General features: G+C 43.1%; 2 protein-coding genes across 3 annotated transcripts in view; both read right to left on the reverse strand.

Moving 5' to 3' along the window:
* Positions 1 to 36: 36 nt before the first annotated feature.
* LOC125760805 (succinate--CoA ligase [GDP-forming] subunit beta, mitochondrial) lies at positions 37 to 2457 on the reverse strand. 2 transcript variants are annotated; one of them, XM_049421323.1, is made up of 5 exons: positions 2307 to 2457; positions 1677 to 1839; positions 1473 to 1608; positions 1291 to 1390; positions 37 to 1212 (listed from the first exon to the last, which is right to left on the reverse strand). In XM_049421323.1, exons 2-5 carry the CDS (start codon positions 1737 to 1739, stop codon positions 249 to 251), a joined length of 1263 nt encoding a protein of 420 aa, XP_049277280.1. In that variant the 5' UTR covers positions 1740 to 1839; positions 2307 to 2457; the 3' UTR covers positions 37 to 248. The 2 variants fall into 2 exon arrangements, with proteins under 2 accessions (XP_049277280.1, XP_049277281.1); XM_049421324.1 differs by having other exon boundaries at positions 2299 to 2434.
* A 1870-nt stretch (positions 2458 to 4327) lies between these two features.
* The window catches only part of LOC125760804 (tyrosine-protein phosphatase vhp-1), a 31234-nt gene continuing 16992 nt past the window's right edge, over positions 4328 to 18569 (reverse strand). Inside the window, exon 4 of the mRNA XM_049421322.1 lies at positions 4328 to 7368. Coding sequence (XP_049277279.1) covers positions 6458 to 7368 — 911 coding nt within the window. The 3' untranslated portion in view covers positions 4328 to 6457. The remainder of the gene's footprint in view (positions 7369 to 18569) is intronic.

An 18569-nucleotide genomic window follows, 5' to 3' on the forward strand; every position in this document is an offset into this window, starting at 1 on the left:
ACCATAAACATGCATAACACGGAGTAACATGAGAAGTACCTATGCTTTTTTTTGTAAAAAGAATTTATTTCCACTAAAAAAAGTGCAACACACATGTTTGTTTCGCAAGCACCACCCCATTCAACACACATTGCTCTTTAAACAGAACATTTCCGACGACGCCTTTCTTGTGTTAAACGAAAAGGTCTATTCGGAAGACTGGTTGGTTTATATTTTCCCCTATCTCATCCGATCTATAGTCAGATCGTTCAAATGGATTGAACCGCTTTCTTTGCTGCCTCGTCAAGATCGTAAGCAGACTCAATCTTCAGTCCGGACTGTTCCAAAATCTTTTTTGCCGCCTTCACGTTCGTGCCCTCCAGCCGAACAATCAGTGGCACCTGTAGATTCATTGTTTTCGTGGCGTTCACGATACCGTTAGCGATCGTAGCACAGTTAACGATGCCACCGAACACGTTCACCAAAATCGCTTTCACGTTCGCATCCGAGGTAAGAATTTGGAATGCCTTCAGAACCTGGTCCTCCTTTACGTTTCCTCCGACGTCCAGGAAGTTGGCCGGCGTACCACCGTTCAGCTTGATTATGTCCATGGTGGCCATCGCAAGCCCGGCCCCATTGACGAGGCAACCGATGTTGCCTTCCATCGCGATATAGTTGAGGTTGTACTTGGACGCCTCGATCTCCTTCGGATCGGTGTCTTCGTGTACTTCCATTGCGAAAATGTCTTTCTGTCGGAACTGGGCGTTATCGTCGAAGTTGAGTTTTGCGTCAACCGAAATAACCCGTCCGTCGTCCGTTTCTGCGAGTGGGTTAATTTCAATTTGTACCGCGTCCACCTTAGTGAACAGACCGTATAGCTTCATGATTTCGTCCGCCGCTTTCTCGATGAGCGCACCCTTAAAGTCAAGAAACCGGGCAACATCGACAGCCTGCTGTCGCGAGATTCCATTGGTTATGCTGATCGGCATTGTTTTGATGCGTTCGGGCGTGTCTTCCGCAACTGCCTCAATGTCCATACCACCGTCCGGAGAAGCGATCAGCACCGGGCCATTATGTTCCCGATCCATCACGATCGAAAGGTACGTTTCTCGCACAATGTTGATGCTGTCAGCCACCATCACCTTTTTCACCAGGATACCGTCTTTAGGCGTTTGTTTCGTTATGAGCTTGTGGCCAACCATTTTCTCCACCAACGGGATAACTTCCGAGCGGCTGGTCGGGATAGGAAGAAGGTATTGTAAACTATCTTAGCGAATGATCATTGACAGCAGAGCATATTCCGTTACTTACTCCTTCGTGATGTGTACGCCACCTTTGAAACCATTATCGAAGTGACCTTTGCCACGGCCGCCTGCCAAGATTTGTGCTTTCACAACGTACTCGTTCACATCTTCATCAATCAAAATATACACCCGTCAGTTCGATTTTGTTATCTAGCGCTGTTACAGCGAAAAGAATATTGCAATACGTACTGAAATCTTTCAACACATCAGCATCCTTTTTGCCTTCCAGTATGCGAAAGTTTTGTATCGCCACTCCGCTCTCTTCCAACAGCTTCTTGCTTTGGTACTCCAACAGATTCAGGTTACGCTTAGGAACTCGGAAGCACTGCAAAACAAAAAGGGGAACATGCGAAGCATTAAACTGGTATGATTTTAAACGATTCGTTTACTTACCGTTTGAATCGTGGGCTTTGCGAGATATGTACAAAATTTCGACAACGAAGCTAGTGTGGCCATGTTTGTGCAGAACGTTGTGCTTGCTCTGGTCTTGCTTATCGCACTGTCGAGTCGTACTACCAACGATCAGAACCAATCGCACGGCCGGTCTGTAGGCTAGCTGTCGTGTGTAGCGTATATAGTGCGATAATCAAAAGAACAGATTAGATTGTAGCTCACTCCGTATGCATTGTGGGTGATGAATAGGTGGAATAGACCTTCGCTCTAGCATGTACATATGCAAATTAAATGATAACAAGTTTAAACCACCCAGGAACCCAGACGACTGAATTGCGGCACATTGGATGACCGATCATTACACATCAAATTACAACCGATTGGCGAAGAGTTGCAAATATTTCCATGTAACAGACCCATCAATTTGATTTCACGAATTCTGTGCGCGTGTGTGTTTCCTCCTATGGTCATTGACTATTACGACATCAAAACATTTGCCGGTAGAATGATAAGCACATGCGTTTGTAGGTACCGTTCACGTTGGCACTAAATGTTTGTTGTTTTTTAAGGATTATGCTACTTTGCTAACGCCCTTTTCTTGCCCCATCGTTGAAAGAAATACCTTCATACCTTCGTGTACACAGCCCCTGGGTAGAGATTTAGCACAAATACAGCAAATTACGTATTTTGAAAGTTCCTTCAGTTGCGTACGGGCTAATGCAAAACGATTTATTTTTGGTGTTGGAATTGGTTTTGATTGAATGTACAAGCGGTTGGATCATGTTGGTTCGTACGACGCACAAGGTTTGTAGAATTGATTGTTCATTGTTTTCGTTGCAATTTCTTTCTTCGAATTTCCTAAAATTTCATGGAAAGCGAGCGAGCGATGACAAAACATTTAATAATTGGCTCACATTTCTCATCTATGATTGCGTTAATCGTTAATCTTTGTGATGTTTGTGTAAAGTTTTTAGTTGGCGTTCCTCTCCTTCAGCAATCTTGTGACTGATTCAAATTGTCACGCATGACGGTTAAAAAACAAATCGGTTTACAGTGTTGAAAATAATTGTATGTACGTTTGGGTTTTTGTGGCCGAAAATTAATTCGCTATATCATAGATGTCTAAAGTACGATGAATCAAAGAGGTTTACACATCCATTTGTTAACTTTAATCAATACTAGCATTCGAAATTAACAATCAGTTAGCAGACAGAATTACGCATTCTAGAAAAAATATTGTGGCGACCCGGTGGTGTATGTGGTAGCCATACCGATCTCTACAAGGCAAGAACGGGTATCAATTCTCATCCGGCCCAAAACCCCGTTCGCAGGACTGACTATCTCGGTACGGGTAATTAAAATCAAGGACCGCCTGAAATGGCAGGCCAAGACCTCTTCAGTTTGTATTGGGACATAAGAAGAAAAATATATTTGATACAAAGCGAAATCATGCAATCCTGCTCTACAGCGCGACACGTGCTATCGTTTTCAAACAAAAGTCAATATTTGACAAAGTGCAGTTTTTTAAATGGTAATTAAAGTCCAACGCTATTTTAAGTAACACATTTTTAATTCGATTTAACGTAATAAAAAAATATAAAACTGGAAACGAGTGCTACAAACAGCAAGTAATAGTAAGTAATTACTCATTGGTTCAACAATGTCTACAAGACCGGGAGATATCTCTAGTGGTCGGATAGTGTTTCTCGTACGAACAGCGAGGGTCTCATTATCGATTGGACTGAAATTGCTGATAAGATATGAAGACATTTGTTCCTTCTCCGCGGTAACCATTCGAAGGTTTGCGCTTGTTGTGTTACTTTTCAATTGCTTTGTTTCGAGGTGTTGGGTAAGTAACCGCGACCACCACCTAGTGGTGACTAAGCTACGAGTTATCAGGGCGGACACATTTGCTTCAACATTTGTGAAGTGTGCGAATCTTATCAATAACGAAGCAGCAGGGAGTTTCTAGTTTCACCTTCCCAAAATGAAAGATTAATTTTCACTCCGGTTTTCGGAGAGAGTAAACAAACTAGCCTATGCTGTACTGCATAGGCTCCCAAATTTTCCTAAACGCAAATAGTTTGAAGTCATTGACGAAACACATTTCAGAAGTGTTTCTACTTGATTGGCAATTTTTAGATGACCTCGATTTTCATTCCAAGTACCACACTGCCACAGCTTAGTACGCCAACAACTATGACTAGTCAAGGCAAAATGAAACGAAAGCATAAAAAACTCCCTCGAAATGGAACAGTCATCAACAGCTAAACCGTTTTGGGATTTTTAAACGAAACGTGCAAAACGTGCTTTTTCTCAAAGTAACCCAAACACAAAGCCAAAATGAAGCAGCGTCGAATGGTTCATTTCTTTTTTTTCACAAATGACATGCTTTTTAGCATTTCTATTTATTTTCACTATATTCGTGTAGGTGTTGTTGTTTTTTTTCTTCTCGTTTTAATGTTCACTTACAACCAAAGGGTAATAATTAGATCAATAATAATATTAAAAATAGTAATAGCAGTAGTAATTACATTTGTTTGTTATACACTAGTGCCAGCATGTTGCTGTGTCGTAGTTCGCGGCCCTTACAATTCTTACCGAACTTAACAAATAAGACTAGCATTTGGTTGTTGTTTTTTTCTTCTTCCTCTTCTTCTTCTTCTATATATGTATGTATGTATATCATATGCATGTTCGCACTGGAACTTTAAGACTAATTACTTTCCGGTCTGGGAGGCTAAGGTGCAAAATGAATAGAAAAACGATCCTCAAATAACCTATATCACACCGACGTGCTGTAGTGGTGTCTTCAACATTAATGTTTTTGTTTTTCCGTTTTTCCTTCTGTTTGCTGTGCGTCAGAACACTGCACGTACACCCTTTTTCCTCCCATGCACACACACACACACACATACACACAGACACACGTTCAATCTCTATCTATCTCTCACAGTGTGCAAATTTTTTCCTTCTTTTATTGTAAAATTGTTCTTGCTGATACTTCTGATTATTGTTGTGCACAATCATACCGCAAGAGCACTTTTTCCCCACGTTTATCTTATCGCGTTGCCATATGTTGTTTTTGTCGTTTGAATCAGGTGTTAAAAAGATAGGAGATAGGCAACAATAAAAAGAAAACTGCACATCATACTACAGTCGTGGCCCAAAACCATTAGGTGCCCATGCCACAAAAACCCCCCCCCTTCCCCCCCCCCCCCCCCCCCATCACCAAATTATCTTTTCTTTTCCTTCTTTGCGAGCAGACCGATTATCAGGGTTTGATGATTCTTCACATTTATCTTTTAAAAATAGTAGTAAATAACAGGGGAGGGAAAAACACTGCACTCCACACACGAGATCCTGATCCACAAAGGTACACAACCACGCAGGATCCCACCTCGCTTAACTAATCCTCTATATCCTTTAGTCGGTGGCTATACGCACTATTTTCTCTCTCTCTCTTTTACTATCGCTCGTCGTGTGTAGTAATTTCAACCCGCTGGTAAAATCTACTTTAAGGTACGCGCATTTATACTAAAGTTTCAATTAACTACATTCGTGCGTGCGTGCGTGCGTGCGTGTGCACTATTTTTTTATCGTTGTTCTCACACATTATATTTCGCTACGCTACACATATGCTATCTATTGTCGGTTTCGGCCATTTAGTTATCGATGCCTTGGTTTCAATATATACTGGATTCAATTCGACGGATGCAACCTTTCCGGGGCTGTCTCCTAACATGTGCGATGATTTTTGCAACATTATACTGCTTCTTCGTTAAATGCATCTGACACGGGGGAGTTGCTCTCTCTTTCTCTCTCTCTCTCTCTCTCTCTCTCTCTCTCTCTCTTTCATTCTCTATTATGATTAATTCAATCTTTCACACGCACGCACATGAGAGCACGTTGATGTTGCTTGCTATTGACTCTCGGATTCTGTTATCATTTTTATCAATTCGCTGTCCCCTCCCCCCAAAAAAAAACAAATATCCTGTATCAATGCGAAACCACTTTTAGCATAACAGTATCGTTAAACAGGCGTTGCGCCAGACACACTTGATATGGCTTGTATTGTTTCCCAGCATATGCTACTTAATCAAAACCTCCTAAATTCCTACTCTCGCTTAAGGTTTGAGAGCAATAATGCAACGCAATTCGCAAACAGGATATGGTTTGTGAGATATGGAAACGTAAGTGGATAAAAGGATGAAGCAAGATCCGAAAACGTAAAATCGTACAGTTGTGTAGTAAAGGAACCCAAACAAAATATTACAGCTGCTTCATCAATCTTTTAAAATCAAACGTACGGAGGAAGAGTTTTACTTAAATTAACAATGTAGAAACGATCAGACGATCGATAGGGAAGAGGCTATTTACAAAAAAAAAGAAACGGAACAAAAAGCTAAAGCCACACATCCGAGGCTCTCTCCATTTCACCAATGGGCGCTATATAGCTTGGGAACATACGGGGTAGGGTAGAAAAGGGTAGGATCCGTAGTAAGGGTCCTTGCCTTCCTTTTTATCACACGCATAGTTTTTGTAGTTCCTAATTTAGTTCTCGTTATTTAAAGCATATATGTTAGTAGCAAGCGCACAAGCTTATTCTTTTGAACTGCACTGTATTTACACGGTGCCAAGACGAGCCGAACGTGACACTGTGGCTGCGGGAAAAACAAATTCGTTTCTCCCATCTGTTCACAGGTGCACTTTTATCGTCCTCGCCTTGCATACCGGCCCTATCTCTTGCGCTTGGACGCCTTATGCCCTTTCCGAACCCATCAGGAACCGTTTGCGTTGCGACGATCGTCAAGCGAGTGGCAGGTTGTCGACGGCGTTGTTGCGGCAGCACCACCTATCGTCGCAGCCACGGTTGTCGTTGCCAAACTCGATGGTCGGTGTGGTGGTCCGCTGTAGGAAGCTTTCCTAATACCGATCGGTACGCCCATCGTCGGCGATATGGCAAGTGTGGGCGATGGCGTGGACGACAGCGAGGAAGTGGAACAGCAGGACGATGATGACGATGCGGAAGACAAGCAGGACGCGGAAAGGGGCGACGGAGACGACGGTGGTGACGTCGGTGTCGTCGGTAGCTTCAGCGTTAACCGTGGTGGCAAAAACCGTCCACCGTTGAATCCGTTACGATAGCTTGCCGAGGACGACGACGAGGAGGATGAGCTGGACGAAGTGGATGAGGAAGAGCTGGCCACGCTACATCCACTGTCCCGGTTGTTGTTGTTGTTGTTCTTGCAATCATCATCGGCGTCACCGTCCCCCTCCATCGGTGTATCGCGCTCGTCCGCCATGCTGTCTTGGGTTGTGGCTGCGGCTGCCGCACAGCGCAGCTGACGGCGTGTGGCCACCATCTCCTCTTCGTTGAGCGGATGGTACTTGGTGCAGTTATCGATGAGGAAGAACGGTGGCTGACTAGCTGGTGGGGCAGCCATCGTTGGTGACGGTGGCGGTGGTTCCAGCTTACCATCCGCTATTAGGTTTTGTTCCAGCTCCAGCAACTGACCCATGAAGTTGAGGTTGGGCGAAATGATTGGGCGGGCCAGCTTCACCAGCTGGTACGCTTCGAGCAGCGACAGGCCCTTGTAGCGCATGACGTATGCGATCGCGATCGTGGCACTGCGGCTAATGCCTGCCTGACAGTGCAGCAATACGGTCGATCCCTTTTTCCGGGCTTCCTCTGCAAAAACACATGAAACGAAAGAAAGAAAAGACAACTGTTAGCTACTTTGCGTTTGGTAAAAATCATCTGAAAGGATCATCCCAGCATAAAAGACGGAAATGGAAGTCACTTGTTCGTGAAATTAAGCTTCCTCCCAGAATCGAAAGGATTACATCACCCTTCTTCAAATAAGCAAACTGTTTTTTTCTTCTTTTCTTTGTAGACACGTTATTCTTAGTGAAACCAAGCTGCTGTACGCAACATGGGCTTTTACGTTTACAGAGGGGTAGCTATTTATTGCAGATTTATTCCGTAATCCCAGAGTGCTCAAGGGACTTTTTTCATTCTACCAAACCGGAGAAAGTGTTCCTTTCTCGTTACCATTCAAGTTTCTTCTTTCAAACATTCAGGTCTCCCGGGAGAGGCTGAAAAAAGTCGTGTTTGTTTGTTTTAGTGATGTAGAATGGTTCGGGTTGAAAGATGCGAGCGGTCTTTTACCCATGCTGCCGATGTTGCAACGCGTAATAGATGCATTTACACCCTCTCTCGCACTGTTTGGGAGTAGCAGCTGGTTCGAAGGATGCCGATTCAGTTCCCTTCCCTCTGGGAATCATCGACGATCGAAAGGGTCTGTTCGCTGCTTGTTTTTGCTGGGTGAAAGTATGACTCATACTGTTGCTCAGCAGCACTGGTGCTGGCACTACTGGGACTGTGGTTTCGAAGGGTGCGTCGTGTGCGTCGTGCATGGTTCCTTCCTTCCGCTTTTCTCGGGTAAGTAAAGCCGCTATTTCACGCACGACCGCACGCACACCACCGGGCCGGGACAAAGGTAGGAAAGGGTGCCCCGGAGCTGCGGAGGGGCAAGCGAGAAAATGGAACGACCCAAGGCCAGCTTACAAACCTAGCAGCTGATGATGAAACGTTAGACATGATCTAGCGTTGTCCTTTTCATCGCTTGTACTTCGTGGTTAGAATTTTTAAAACTAAACACCCCAAAAAGCACGAAGTCGTCTCCTTCAAAACACAACGGAAGCATTGTTTGTCATTGGCCATTCACTTGGAAAGAAGAACGCGCCATTGACATGGTAGCGTGTCACTTATATTTTGAACATTTAAAAAAAATCGTCCCAACAACGGAAGCCAACTCGCTTGTGATGGGTTTCCGTTCCAGCGTTAGAAGAGTGACAAGTTTTGTCAATGTTTCATTCAAAATTAACTAAAAAAAAACATAACAAACAGAATCTTGAAACGGAACCTCAATTGAAGTGCAATTGTTGTTGGAGGCCTGTTTTTGGGGGGTGTGTTTTTGTTTTTTTTTGTTTTGCTGTTTCTTTTTTATTTCTAGCGCTTTAGCACACTTGACTGGTTACAAATAATGAACCGATTTGGCGGTCCGTGCACGATCGATGACTCAAACGCGGCACACGATGGTTGTTGTTTCGACCGGAAGAGCTAAAAGTAGGAATGCGAGAACGGCACATTGCACCGTACCATAAAGCGGAACCGAGAAGAGCGTACTTTTGTTCCGATCGTACCACTTTCTGGCAAAAAAGCAGAAAAATACAAATAAAATAGGTTGTTAATATGGCCACTTTTGACACTTTGTGTTGCTATCCTTCTAGGCGACCCTAAAGGGAAAGCTGCCGGCCGAATAGAACAACAGCGGTCGAATATTTTCAATCGTCGAATTTCGGTGCTAGCTAGGGTTTTATTTCGGGAATGTGTGAGTCATAGTTCGTTGTGAGTGCGTCGTTCGCTTGCCACGCGTGCATAATAAAATGCGCCTCGCCAAGATCAACCAAACCGAGGGGGCAGGGAGGGAAGGGGATGTGTTTTAAATCATCAACCCACGCAGACGCAAAAGGAAAACGGACGTTTCGATGAATTTCGACGTGGAAATGGCTATTTTGCTGGGTTTTTGTTGTAAAACGTTTCGTTCTGGTTTAACCATACAGTACAGACAGCGCCGCGTGTAAGCATCTTGTTTACTATTTACTCTACAGCGGATGCTGTACAATGCACTACGCAAAAATGACGTTCATTACAACGTCCAGCTATGGTCGGTGTCCATTAATCAATCACTTCCGTTCGGTGACGTATTAAATGTGTGGAACGGAATAAACATCCGTGAAACTGTTGAAAACATCGGGGACACACACACACACAGTCCACAAATCGGTCACCCCTTTGTTGCGGTATATCCTGCTGGCCGAAGAACCATTATCCAAATTAGAGCACTTTTTTAATCACGTTGTGGAGCAGGCGAACGGTAATAAAAGGATTTATCCCTTTCGTTCACGATTGTTCGCATTGTAATACACTGCTTAACATAATAATACTCGAATATCGTTTTTTATGATAAAACTAAAAAGCTTGAAAATACAGTTTTACAATTTCTTTTCAAATTTGCTATTTTCTTGTACATCTTTTGAGAATTTTTCAGCACTTTGACAAAATATTGTAATCAAATGGTGTAATCAAACACTTGCAAATCGGTTACAATCATACGCATTTAATTCATCATCATTTACTATTGTTGTCTTCCATATATTTGTTTTTGTTCTCAAAAAAGTAAGCACTGTTATACTTATGTTACACACTGTATTACCAAAGAGCTATTTGAGTAAGAGAGACTAAAGAATCATACGAAATGGGAAACACAAAAAGCATTGTAAAGGTCTTAAATTGCAGATTGAAATGGAACAGAATTATGGCGTATGTAGGGCTGGATTGTCAGAATAGCCTAACATCTTCCCTCAACCGTTTGTTTGGTGGTGGAGTTTGGATGAATTAAAAACGAATCAGAACATTCTGTCCTATCAAATCTAGTGATATTTGATCTTTTACATCCCGTTGGCTACCGTACCTTACCCTCTTTGGAAATTTCAATTCATCCCAAATGCTGAACACACAAAGACAGGAAATCGTCGAGAAGATGGAGGAAATCAATGCTTTTTAATCTGTCAGCGAACGGCATGATATCCATTACACAAATAAGGAACATTGCACTGGCCTTGGGTTTATGGTGTGTGTGTGTGCGTATGTTTTTTTTAGTATGTTATTCTACCAATGTTTTGGTAACTTAAGATGGTATGAGCACATAAAAAACGTCTCTAAAGCTACGCAGGATGTGGTGTGACTCATCCATCTCACCAGTATCTCGCTTTTTTTGTTGAGTCCTGGTTCATCCCGAAACAGGAACAACTGCGCACAAGGCGATGATTCATACTTTCGGCAAGGGCCAGGACCTGCCGCTGACAGCATGTAATCATATGATGTTGATGATGATGTCTGCAAATGAAAGCAGCAGCTGATTTGTCATCTTCCACTTAAACTAACGCAGAAAAAGTCCTTCCAGCAGAATAACGATTGTTTGTTTGTCTTACATCTCGCGGCTTGTATTGGTGGAGATGAGATGAGGGGAGAAACAAAAAGAATTAGTAACCAATTAATCATACCCGCTGATCTTTACCCATCGATCTTGTGTAATGCGCATCCGATTCTGACATCATCCGATGGGATTCCAAACTGGGTACTGGATCGAATTTCTTTTAAAAACCATGATCCCACGGATGACATCAGCGACAACATTCAACCACATCTCCGTGTGTACGATGTGTGAATGATGATCGCTTGTGAAGTGTCCTTATTCGTTGCGGTAACAGCACAACACAGAGCCACTTGAAGCAGCTCTTTTCCAGTGGAAAGATTCGTTCTTCGAGGGCGTATAGAAAGTACAATGGAGCCTACGACCTTGTCCTGTCCTCCGGAACATCTTCGAATGGGTCGCGTTAAAGATAGAGGGGACATTTTGAGTGACTCACACGATTGCATTTTTACAAGCGAGAAAATTGTCTTATTTTTGGTTTGCTTTATCAACGTTAAGATAAAGATAATTTAATCATTTGTCATTTTTGATCGTTTTGATACGTTACTTAACGTTAATTAAAAAACAAAGCAAATATATATGTAGATATATACACCAGTAAACTAAGCTTCATTTTCTCACTATACAAAACAAGAATCGTATTTGGATTGTCGATTGGTGCGCTAATTCACAGTGTTTACTTTTTCCAACAGACCTCGCACGATCATTTAAAGGAACGTAATAACAACAACAACAACAAAAAACTGCTGACAATAAGCAACATCACCAACAGCAAACAGAGTACCATATTGCCGCGCTACTGGTGCCGGTTTTACCCCCATTCAAAAATTTGAAAACCTTTTGATTCACGGTTTATGTGAGTGCCATCAAACACACATGTAGCGCACGATGTTTAACCATTGATTCGTCGATGGGATATGTAAGTGACGGATATTTTCCGACAACCGGCTACCGGGTTTTGAATGAAGAACCCACGATAGCACGAGCGCGTATGTCTGTTTGTGTCTCTACGCGTGCTGATCCGCGGATGTTAATTAGAATCATTTCCCAGTGTGATTCCCTCTCTCTCTCTCTCTCTTTCCCTCTGTGCCAGCTCGACAGATCCAAGCTAACTAGGAACGGCATTGAGTAAACATAGCGCGGTGCACTTTGCTGGATGCTGCTGTTTGCACTTTGAACGATGGGTACTATCTGCCACATCCCACTGCAAGCGAGAGTTTATTGACAGATCACGGGTCGGTGTATGATTCATTCATCGTGGGTTTGAAATTTTCCATTTATTCTACAACGACTGCTGCACGATCACAATTCACTACCGCTCGGATGCGCATCGATAGCCACAACAACTGGTATTGTTTGGTTAATTCTTGTTAAACGTTGTGGTTGGAATAGAAAGAGGGTTGTGCCCTACCAGCAGGCAAGCAAATGCAGAAACAAAAAAAAAGGTTCAAATCCATTCATTCCATTCATCAGCGAGAGCAAAGAGTGCAGATTGGGTTCTGTCGCACGTCACAGGAAATTGTAATAAAATGCATTCCTCAAATACTTACACTCATTCCACAAAAAAAAAACACATCCTTGCAATGTGAGGGAAACTGTCGTTTGCTTGAGTTCTACCACCCGGCCCGGAGGACACGGCAGTTGTAAGACAATAATGTTTCTCTATTAGCAGCAGATGTGAAAGTGGCTATCGTGGAACACAGCATATTTACATCATGCTTTTAAAATGCGGGGATTGTGCAAATGTTCTGAACTTCAGACAACGAATGGTGAAGCAATAGAAAAAAGAAAGTGAGGGAAATGTGTTTCTAAGGTTGTGTACCAAAGACAAGAGAGTTGTAGGGGTTCTTATCAAAACGGTTCCCATTCGCACCCAAAACGTGATGGCAATCTTGCTTGCTGCTGGACGAGTTGGAGTGATGGTGATGATAGTTGCATCCATTTATATCCTCCACACCAGCATTAGAAAAGCAGAGCAAAAGAAGTGTTTTCCATTCTGTGCCCGCCTGTGTTCTATGCTATGGACGTACATCATTAATCTTCCGTCTGTGAAGGAACGGCTTTGGCATAGGGACGACATCGAACTATTACTCTTGGCTGTGTTTATGTTTTGGCACCCATACGGTCTAATTCAATAAGGACGATTTGCTACACCACTGTTTCTTTCCACTCCCTCCGGGGCAATTTAACACCTCTCCATAAGCGGGATTTTTATTGGACTAATTTAATCTGCAGTGTGCGATGGAAAAGTTGAACCATTTCTATTCCAGCCTACAGATCAGATTGATCAATTTTATACTTTATTTTTACGAAAGTTTTTCCTTTACCGTTACAAACAAACCATCATGTAGTGGGTGAAGTGTGGTTTCCTGTTGTGGTAGAATGCTTTTTTTGTTGCTGTGCTGTGAAAAGATTTCCTCAGGTTAACCTCACGAGGTCGCAACGTACACGCTCTGGAATGTGGAAGCTGTTCGTCAACTTTCAAGCCTCAGAAAGCCCGTCGTCGTCGTGGCCAAACCAATGCAATCCATAGCAAAAAGCCATCGAAAAACTGTACGTATTGGTGAGTGAAATCACATCGTTTTGCCAAACCACTACAGTGTAACAGTGAACCGACGGCGCAACATCCTCCCGTTTTCTTCTACACCAGCATAGGCTCGATATGGTTTGCGTCTTTTGGGGAAGGTTGGAGCATGTTTGGAGCGGTTTTCGTTGTACGGCGGCCGTACGACGCAAACCGGTTGTGTGTGTTGTTGCAATGTGCTGTTTGTTGGAGTTCGTGCGGAGCTTCGAGTTCGGCCTTTGCCATGACGTCACGCCATTAGACAAAGGTCATTTGAGGAGATTGGTGTTGCTGTTTCGTGCAAGAAGTCGCGCAAGATGAGTCACACACCGTACCGAAAAGGCTCTTATGATTTGCACTTTAATTCGTTGATCAAAACCGTGACAAAAATAAAAAGAAGGCATGTGAATTAGAAGGGATTATGTCGATGAAAAGACTGCTCCAAAACTGATGACTCTTGCTCAGGACGATGCTTTGACGAACAATTTTGCTACTTATGCTTAGTATTTGATGTGTTAGAACCACATTTTTTGTAAATCATGAGGGTATGAGTTCTCACTCCCAATTCTCAGTCAGCCCTACATTTGCTAGAAACCAAAACTGTGTTCTCTTATTTTCGCTTCATTTGTAGGAACTCGTAAAATTCCTATTGGTAATTCATGTTGCTAACAGTAACAGCGGGTCGCATATGTATGCGAAACTACCTTCCAACCGAACAATGGCAGCAGGGCAGATCGTATTATCGGAAAACGAACTGTAATTGAAAATATTGGTAACAGACGGTTCACGAAGGGTGTTTATGGCTTTCCGGTTCCATTTCCCCGTAGTATGGCCGTCTGCTAATACTGAAGCATTCTCCAAGGAGGCTTGGAATGGTCTTTTCCACCCGCTAAACCAAACCAAGGGTGCTAACATCTGCAGTTGATGGGCACGCATGGCAATTGGCAGAGATATACGATGGAAACAGTTACACTGCTTCAAGTACAAGGTGTGTGCCCGCGTCGGTATCCCTTACTTACTATGGAAGGTAGTGGAGCAAAGTAGGAAAGAACGAGCAATAACTTGCCAGATGCTGCCACTTCAGATTTGCTGCTGCTTAAAAAAAGAAACTTGACAAGTTAAGAAATTGTGCGCAAAATATTATAATCGGATTGTTACCCGAACCAGATTTTTTCCCTTACCAAGAACACCAGCAACAATAGAGCGAATTTTTCAATATATATTTATAGAGTTAAAGGATCGTAGAACTTCCGGATACAAATGAGATCACAGCCTCAGACAGTAGAATTCAATCAACGAAAAATTCCCCCGAATTTGAGGGATAAAAACTTCCCCCTGAAGCCACTGTTTGAGCTTTAGCATCTAATTAACAATTCTCTTTTTGCATCCTGAAATGATTGACACGGAAGTGTACGTTATTGCACACCCTCGCCCCTTCTTTATACTGCAAAATCCCTTCAATTTTGCGTGTATTTATGTTTAACCCTCCCGGGCATATTCGTCGTAGTAGCGGGCCGTCCGGCTTTTCATTCATTCAACCAGAACCCAAAAAACATCAACCATCATCAAAACCGCATCAAACAAATCGCATGAAAACAATTCCATTTCCCCGCACGGACGTCGTCATGGAGTATTAACGAACCCGATTAGCAGCTGGGAAAGAAAACCCGGGCGTACGATCTTCCCTCGTCCATTAAAAACCCACCACAGCGCATAGAACACGGAATGAGTCATCGGCTCGACACCAAACTGTGTTCTTGAGCTTGCAGCATCCTTTGCCATTGCTGTTGTTGAGCCTTTTCCGGTTTTGAGACAGTTTTCGGTGCTCCCTGCTGACATTTGCCATTGGCAGGCGGATCGTTCCAGTTTGGTAAGGACCTGGCTCGCATCGAGGTTTCAGCCTAAACCAGGGTAAATTAAGTCCATTTTAACGATACATTTTTTATGTTCTTTCGCTTCCGTTCCGAAGTAAGGGAAAAATTACATGTAGAGTAAAGTTTAGCACTAAATGATGCTGTGCTTCCGGGATATGGTTGGAAGCATCCATTGCTTTTTGTCCGTGGAGGGCGTTAATGGGACACGTGCCCAGGACCGCATAGGATGGTTGAGTGCTTAGAATGGTACACTGTTGATGATTACCGATAATGCTAGCTGCTCCAGATATTTTCGGCTTACTCAAAAAGGGACACATTCTTTTGCCATATTTTGGCAACCTTTCTGCTACTCAAATCCGCTTCGCCATATTCCAAGACATTATTGGATGCGTTTGATAGAACATTGAGTTGCAGAATTTCCTGAGATGATGGCGGGAAAACAGAAACAGGAAGAGATCTCGTTCCATGTTGTCTCCTACTGGTGTTAATTGGTAAACAATGATGATAAATACGTATGTACGAGGCGCCAGCCACTGCTAGCGTGCACGTCAGATGCACAATTCAATAAACTACTTCAATGACGCCACTGCGAACAAATCAAGCTCTTCGAGGACAAATGTTCACATGGCTTCCCGTGTGAGAGATCCTTCCGCGATAACCAACGTGGTAGGTACCGCCCGTGTTTGGACATCACTTAAAAGCTAAACTCATCTGAGTGTGATGACGTTGGGAAAGTGGGCAATGGCGGGTACTGCGCCATTCATGCGCCTTGATGATGACTCGTCGTCAAACAAGCTCGACGCAAAGTTTGCTTTCAGATGTGTATGGTGTTCTGGTGCGAACACACTATGCCGCTACTTGACTAGCATCACTTACAGCACATAGCGTACGTCCCGACAGTCTTTGCATTTTACTCTTGCCACCAAAACAAGACACAGGAACATTGTTGTTTCCGGGCCACGAAGTTGTAATTGTGGCGTTATCTCGCCGCATGTGGACATTAGCGTGCATGGCAGAACGCGATGAGCAACGATAAAGGATTCATTATCGATTCTAACGTTCTTCGCACTTTATAAAAGTATGCGGTTTGTTGAAAGGCTTCTATAGAGAAGCTACACCTTCCCTACCGATCTCTGCCTTTGCACGCCTTTCGGCTCAGGCGTGTGAAAATAATTCGAGCATATATGTTCGCAATAAAGATGAATATAATTATCCAGTCATATCAACTATAAAACAGAACAGTCTACAGTCTTATAGAGTGAGATGTTTGTTGTCGTTACTGTCAGTCTAGTTGGGGAGATTAGACAAGAGACAATAAATTTATTTAAGTTTTCAAAGAATCTCTAAGCACATACTGCTACTACTCAAGCTCCAGAAGAGTGAACGTTGTGTAAACTTCTCATGTGCGAAGACACAGTTGATAGTTCTTATCAACACAACAACAACACCATATGCGTAACCATTTTAAACCACGGTTCCCTGTTACGACACTATCTTACACGCTGTACTGCCATTTTGATACCAGTCGCGAGGACCCAAGGCGAGACCTGGTTGAACTACATATTAAACACTAATCGTTAAATGGTTTTCTATTCTTTCACGCAATGGTAAAACCATACTATCACCTCCAGTACTGTTTGCGATAAGTGAACGAAACCACAGCAAATAATATATACCTTTCGTAATCGGCAGTTTTGCTATATTACGGTACAAGGGAAATTGAAATTAGAAAAAAAAAAAACAATAGAATTAGCCCGCCGTTTCACCCTCTATTTCTTTCTCGCACATCACCAACATGCGGAGTTCCTTCTTTTCCGCATGACTATTGATCTGGTTGTTATTTCTGTCACACCCAACAAAACAACCGTCAGCGTCTTATCGATCAGCAGTAGCGGGGTCGGTATTGCGACGGTACTTGGGCTATTGAATAACACTTCAAGCCTGTCTGAACGGAGGAACGAAGTGAGTCATCCCTGCGACCGCAAGTCAGCCACACATCGATTGCACCAGCTTAGAAGGGTTGCCCGGTTAGATGTGGAAACACATTGCTCCGCTTTCGTTGCTCCCAATTCCAACGCCAGACGTTTGTGCCAAGGACTTGTGGCGCACACTCGTGATGGTTTGTGTTTCCTGTCCTCGTCGTGTGGTGGCTGATATGCGACCATACTGTTATCGCAGTGTCGATTTGACAGTGCTCACCAAATTCAATGGAACCCGATCCATCATTCGAACGGCTATTTACTGTTCCGGGTTTTCAACTTTTTAATCTGAAGTCGACTGTTTATGAACTTGCAAATATGTTCCAAAGTTCTATTATATAGAAGTTCTTTTATATAAATTGTAAAGTTTCAGTGGACAGCTATACAATACAATGTGTGGACCCTTTATTATTCCCATTCTGGACACATGTTTTTACTACGCTTTCCCATAACTCACAACTCCATTACCAGACATTGCAGGTGATTGCGTGCTTATAATTAACCGACATACTGAATGTTTTATGTCTGGCGCTTAACTGCCACCAATTTTCTAGTAATCTCAGCAACTTGTCGGGAAGTTTAGCAAGAGTGTCATTCGTCTTATTGAGAAGTTTTTACTATTCCTAGAAAGACTAGTAACCATAAATGCCCTTTTTCGTACACATAACGTTTTGTCTCAACAAAGATATTTTCGTCAGCAGAGCTACAAGCAGAGAACGAATTTCCCAACAGACAACATTGTGCTGTCCCTTAAAACGCCGCAGGGTAGTGGAGAACGGTTCATTTTGCATATTTAATCCACAGAACCCGGTCGGGCATAAAATTTCCCCTAATAGCTACCCGAAATCCTGGGCAAAACAGCAAATTTAGATAAATTTTAGATAAATATTTAGATAGGCACCAAGTACAGTGCTTAAAGGACCATGTTACATCGGTGTGTATCGAATCGTTTATCATGCGCAAAACTCTTGAGAACCACTCAGAAGGGGTGGCCAAAGACCATCGTCGAGTGGCTCGATAACAGCAGCAAGGGTAGAAAGGTAAGCGGTATAAAAACATACATCAATTTAAAACATCCCTAGACATCACTCAGGCATCCGGGGTAATGAAAAAAAAGGGGGAACGGACAACTCTGGGAATTAATTCCATCGACCGTCGACTGCCAATTTCTGTCGGATCTTTCCTATCCACTGTCAACCGCTCTTCTATCTGTCCTCCGTACTGTAGCTGTGTTTGGGGTTTCACCTCTACAGTGCGCGACCTGTAGCATTAAAATGTCACACAGTGTGCTCTTCCCCATCCCGGATGATGTCGTATTCGTTGTAGTTCAACGCATGAGAACCTGTGAGTGCGTGCGTGCGTGTGTGTATGTGTGGTGCTGCGGTTTATTTACATAACCATTCTATTGGCCAACC

This window comes from Anopheles funestus, chromosome 2RL (genome assembly GCF_943734845.2).
Source record: "Anopheles funestus chromosome 2RL, idAnoFuneDA-416_04, whole genome shotgun sequence".
Taxonomy (NCBI): Eukaryota; Metazoa; Arthropoda; class Insecta; order Diptera; family Culicidae; genus Anopheles; species Anopheles funestus.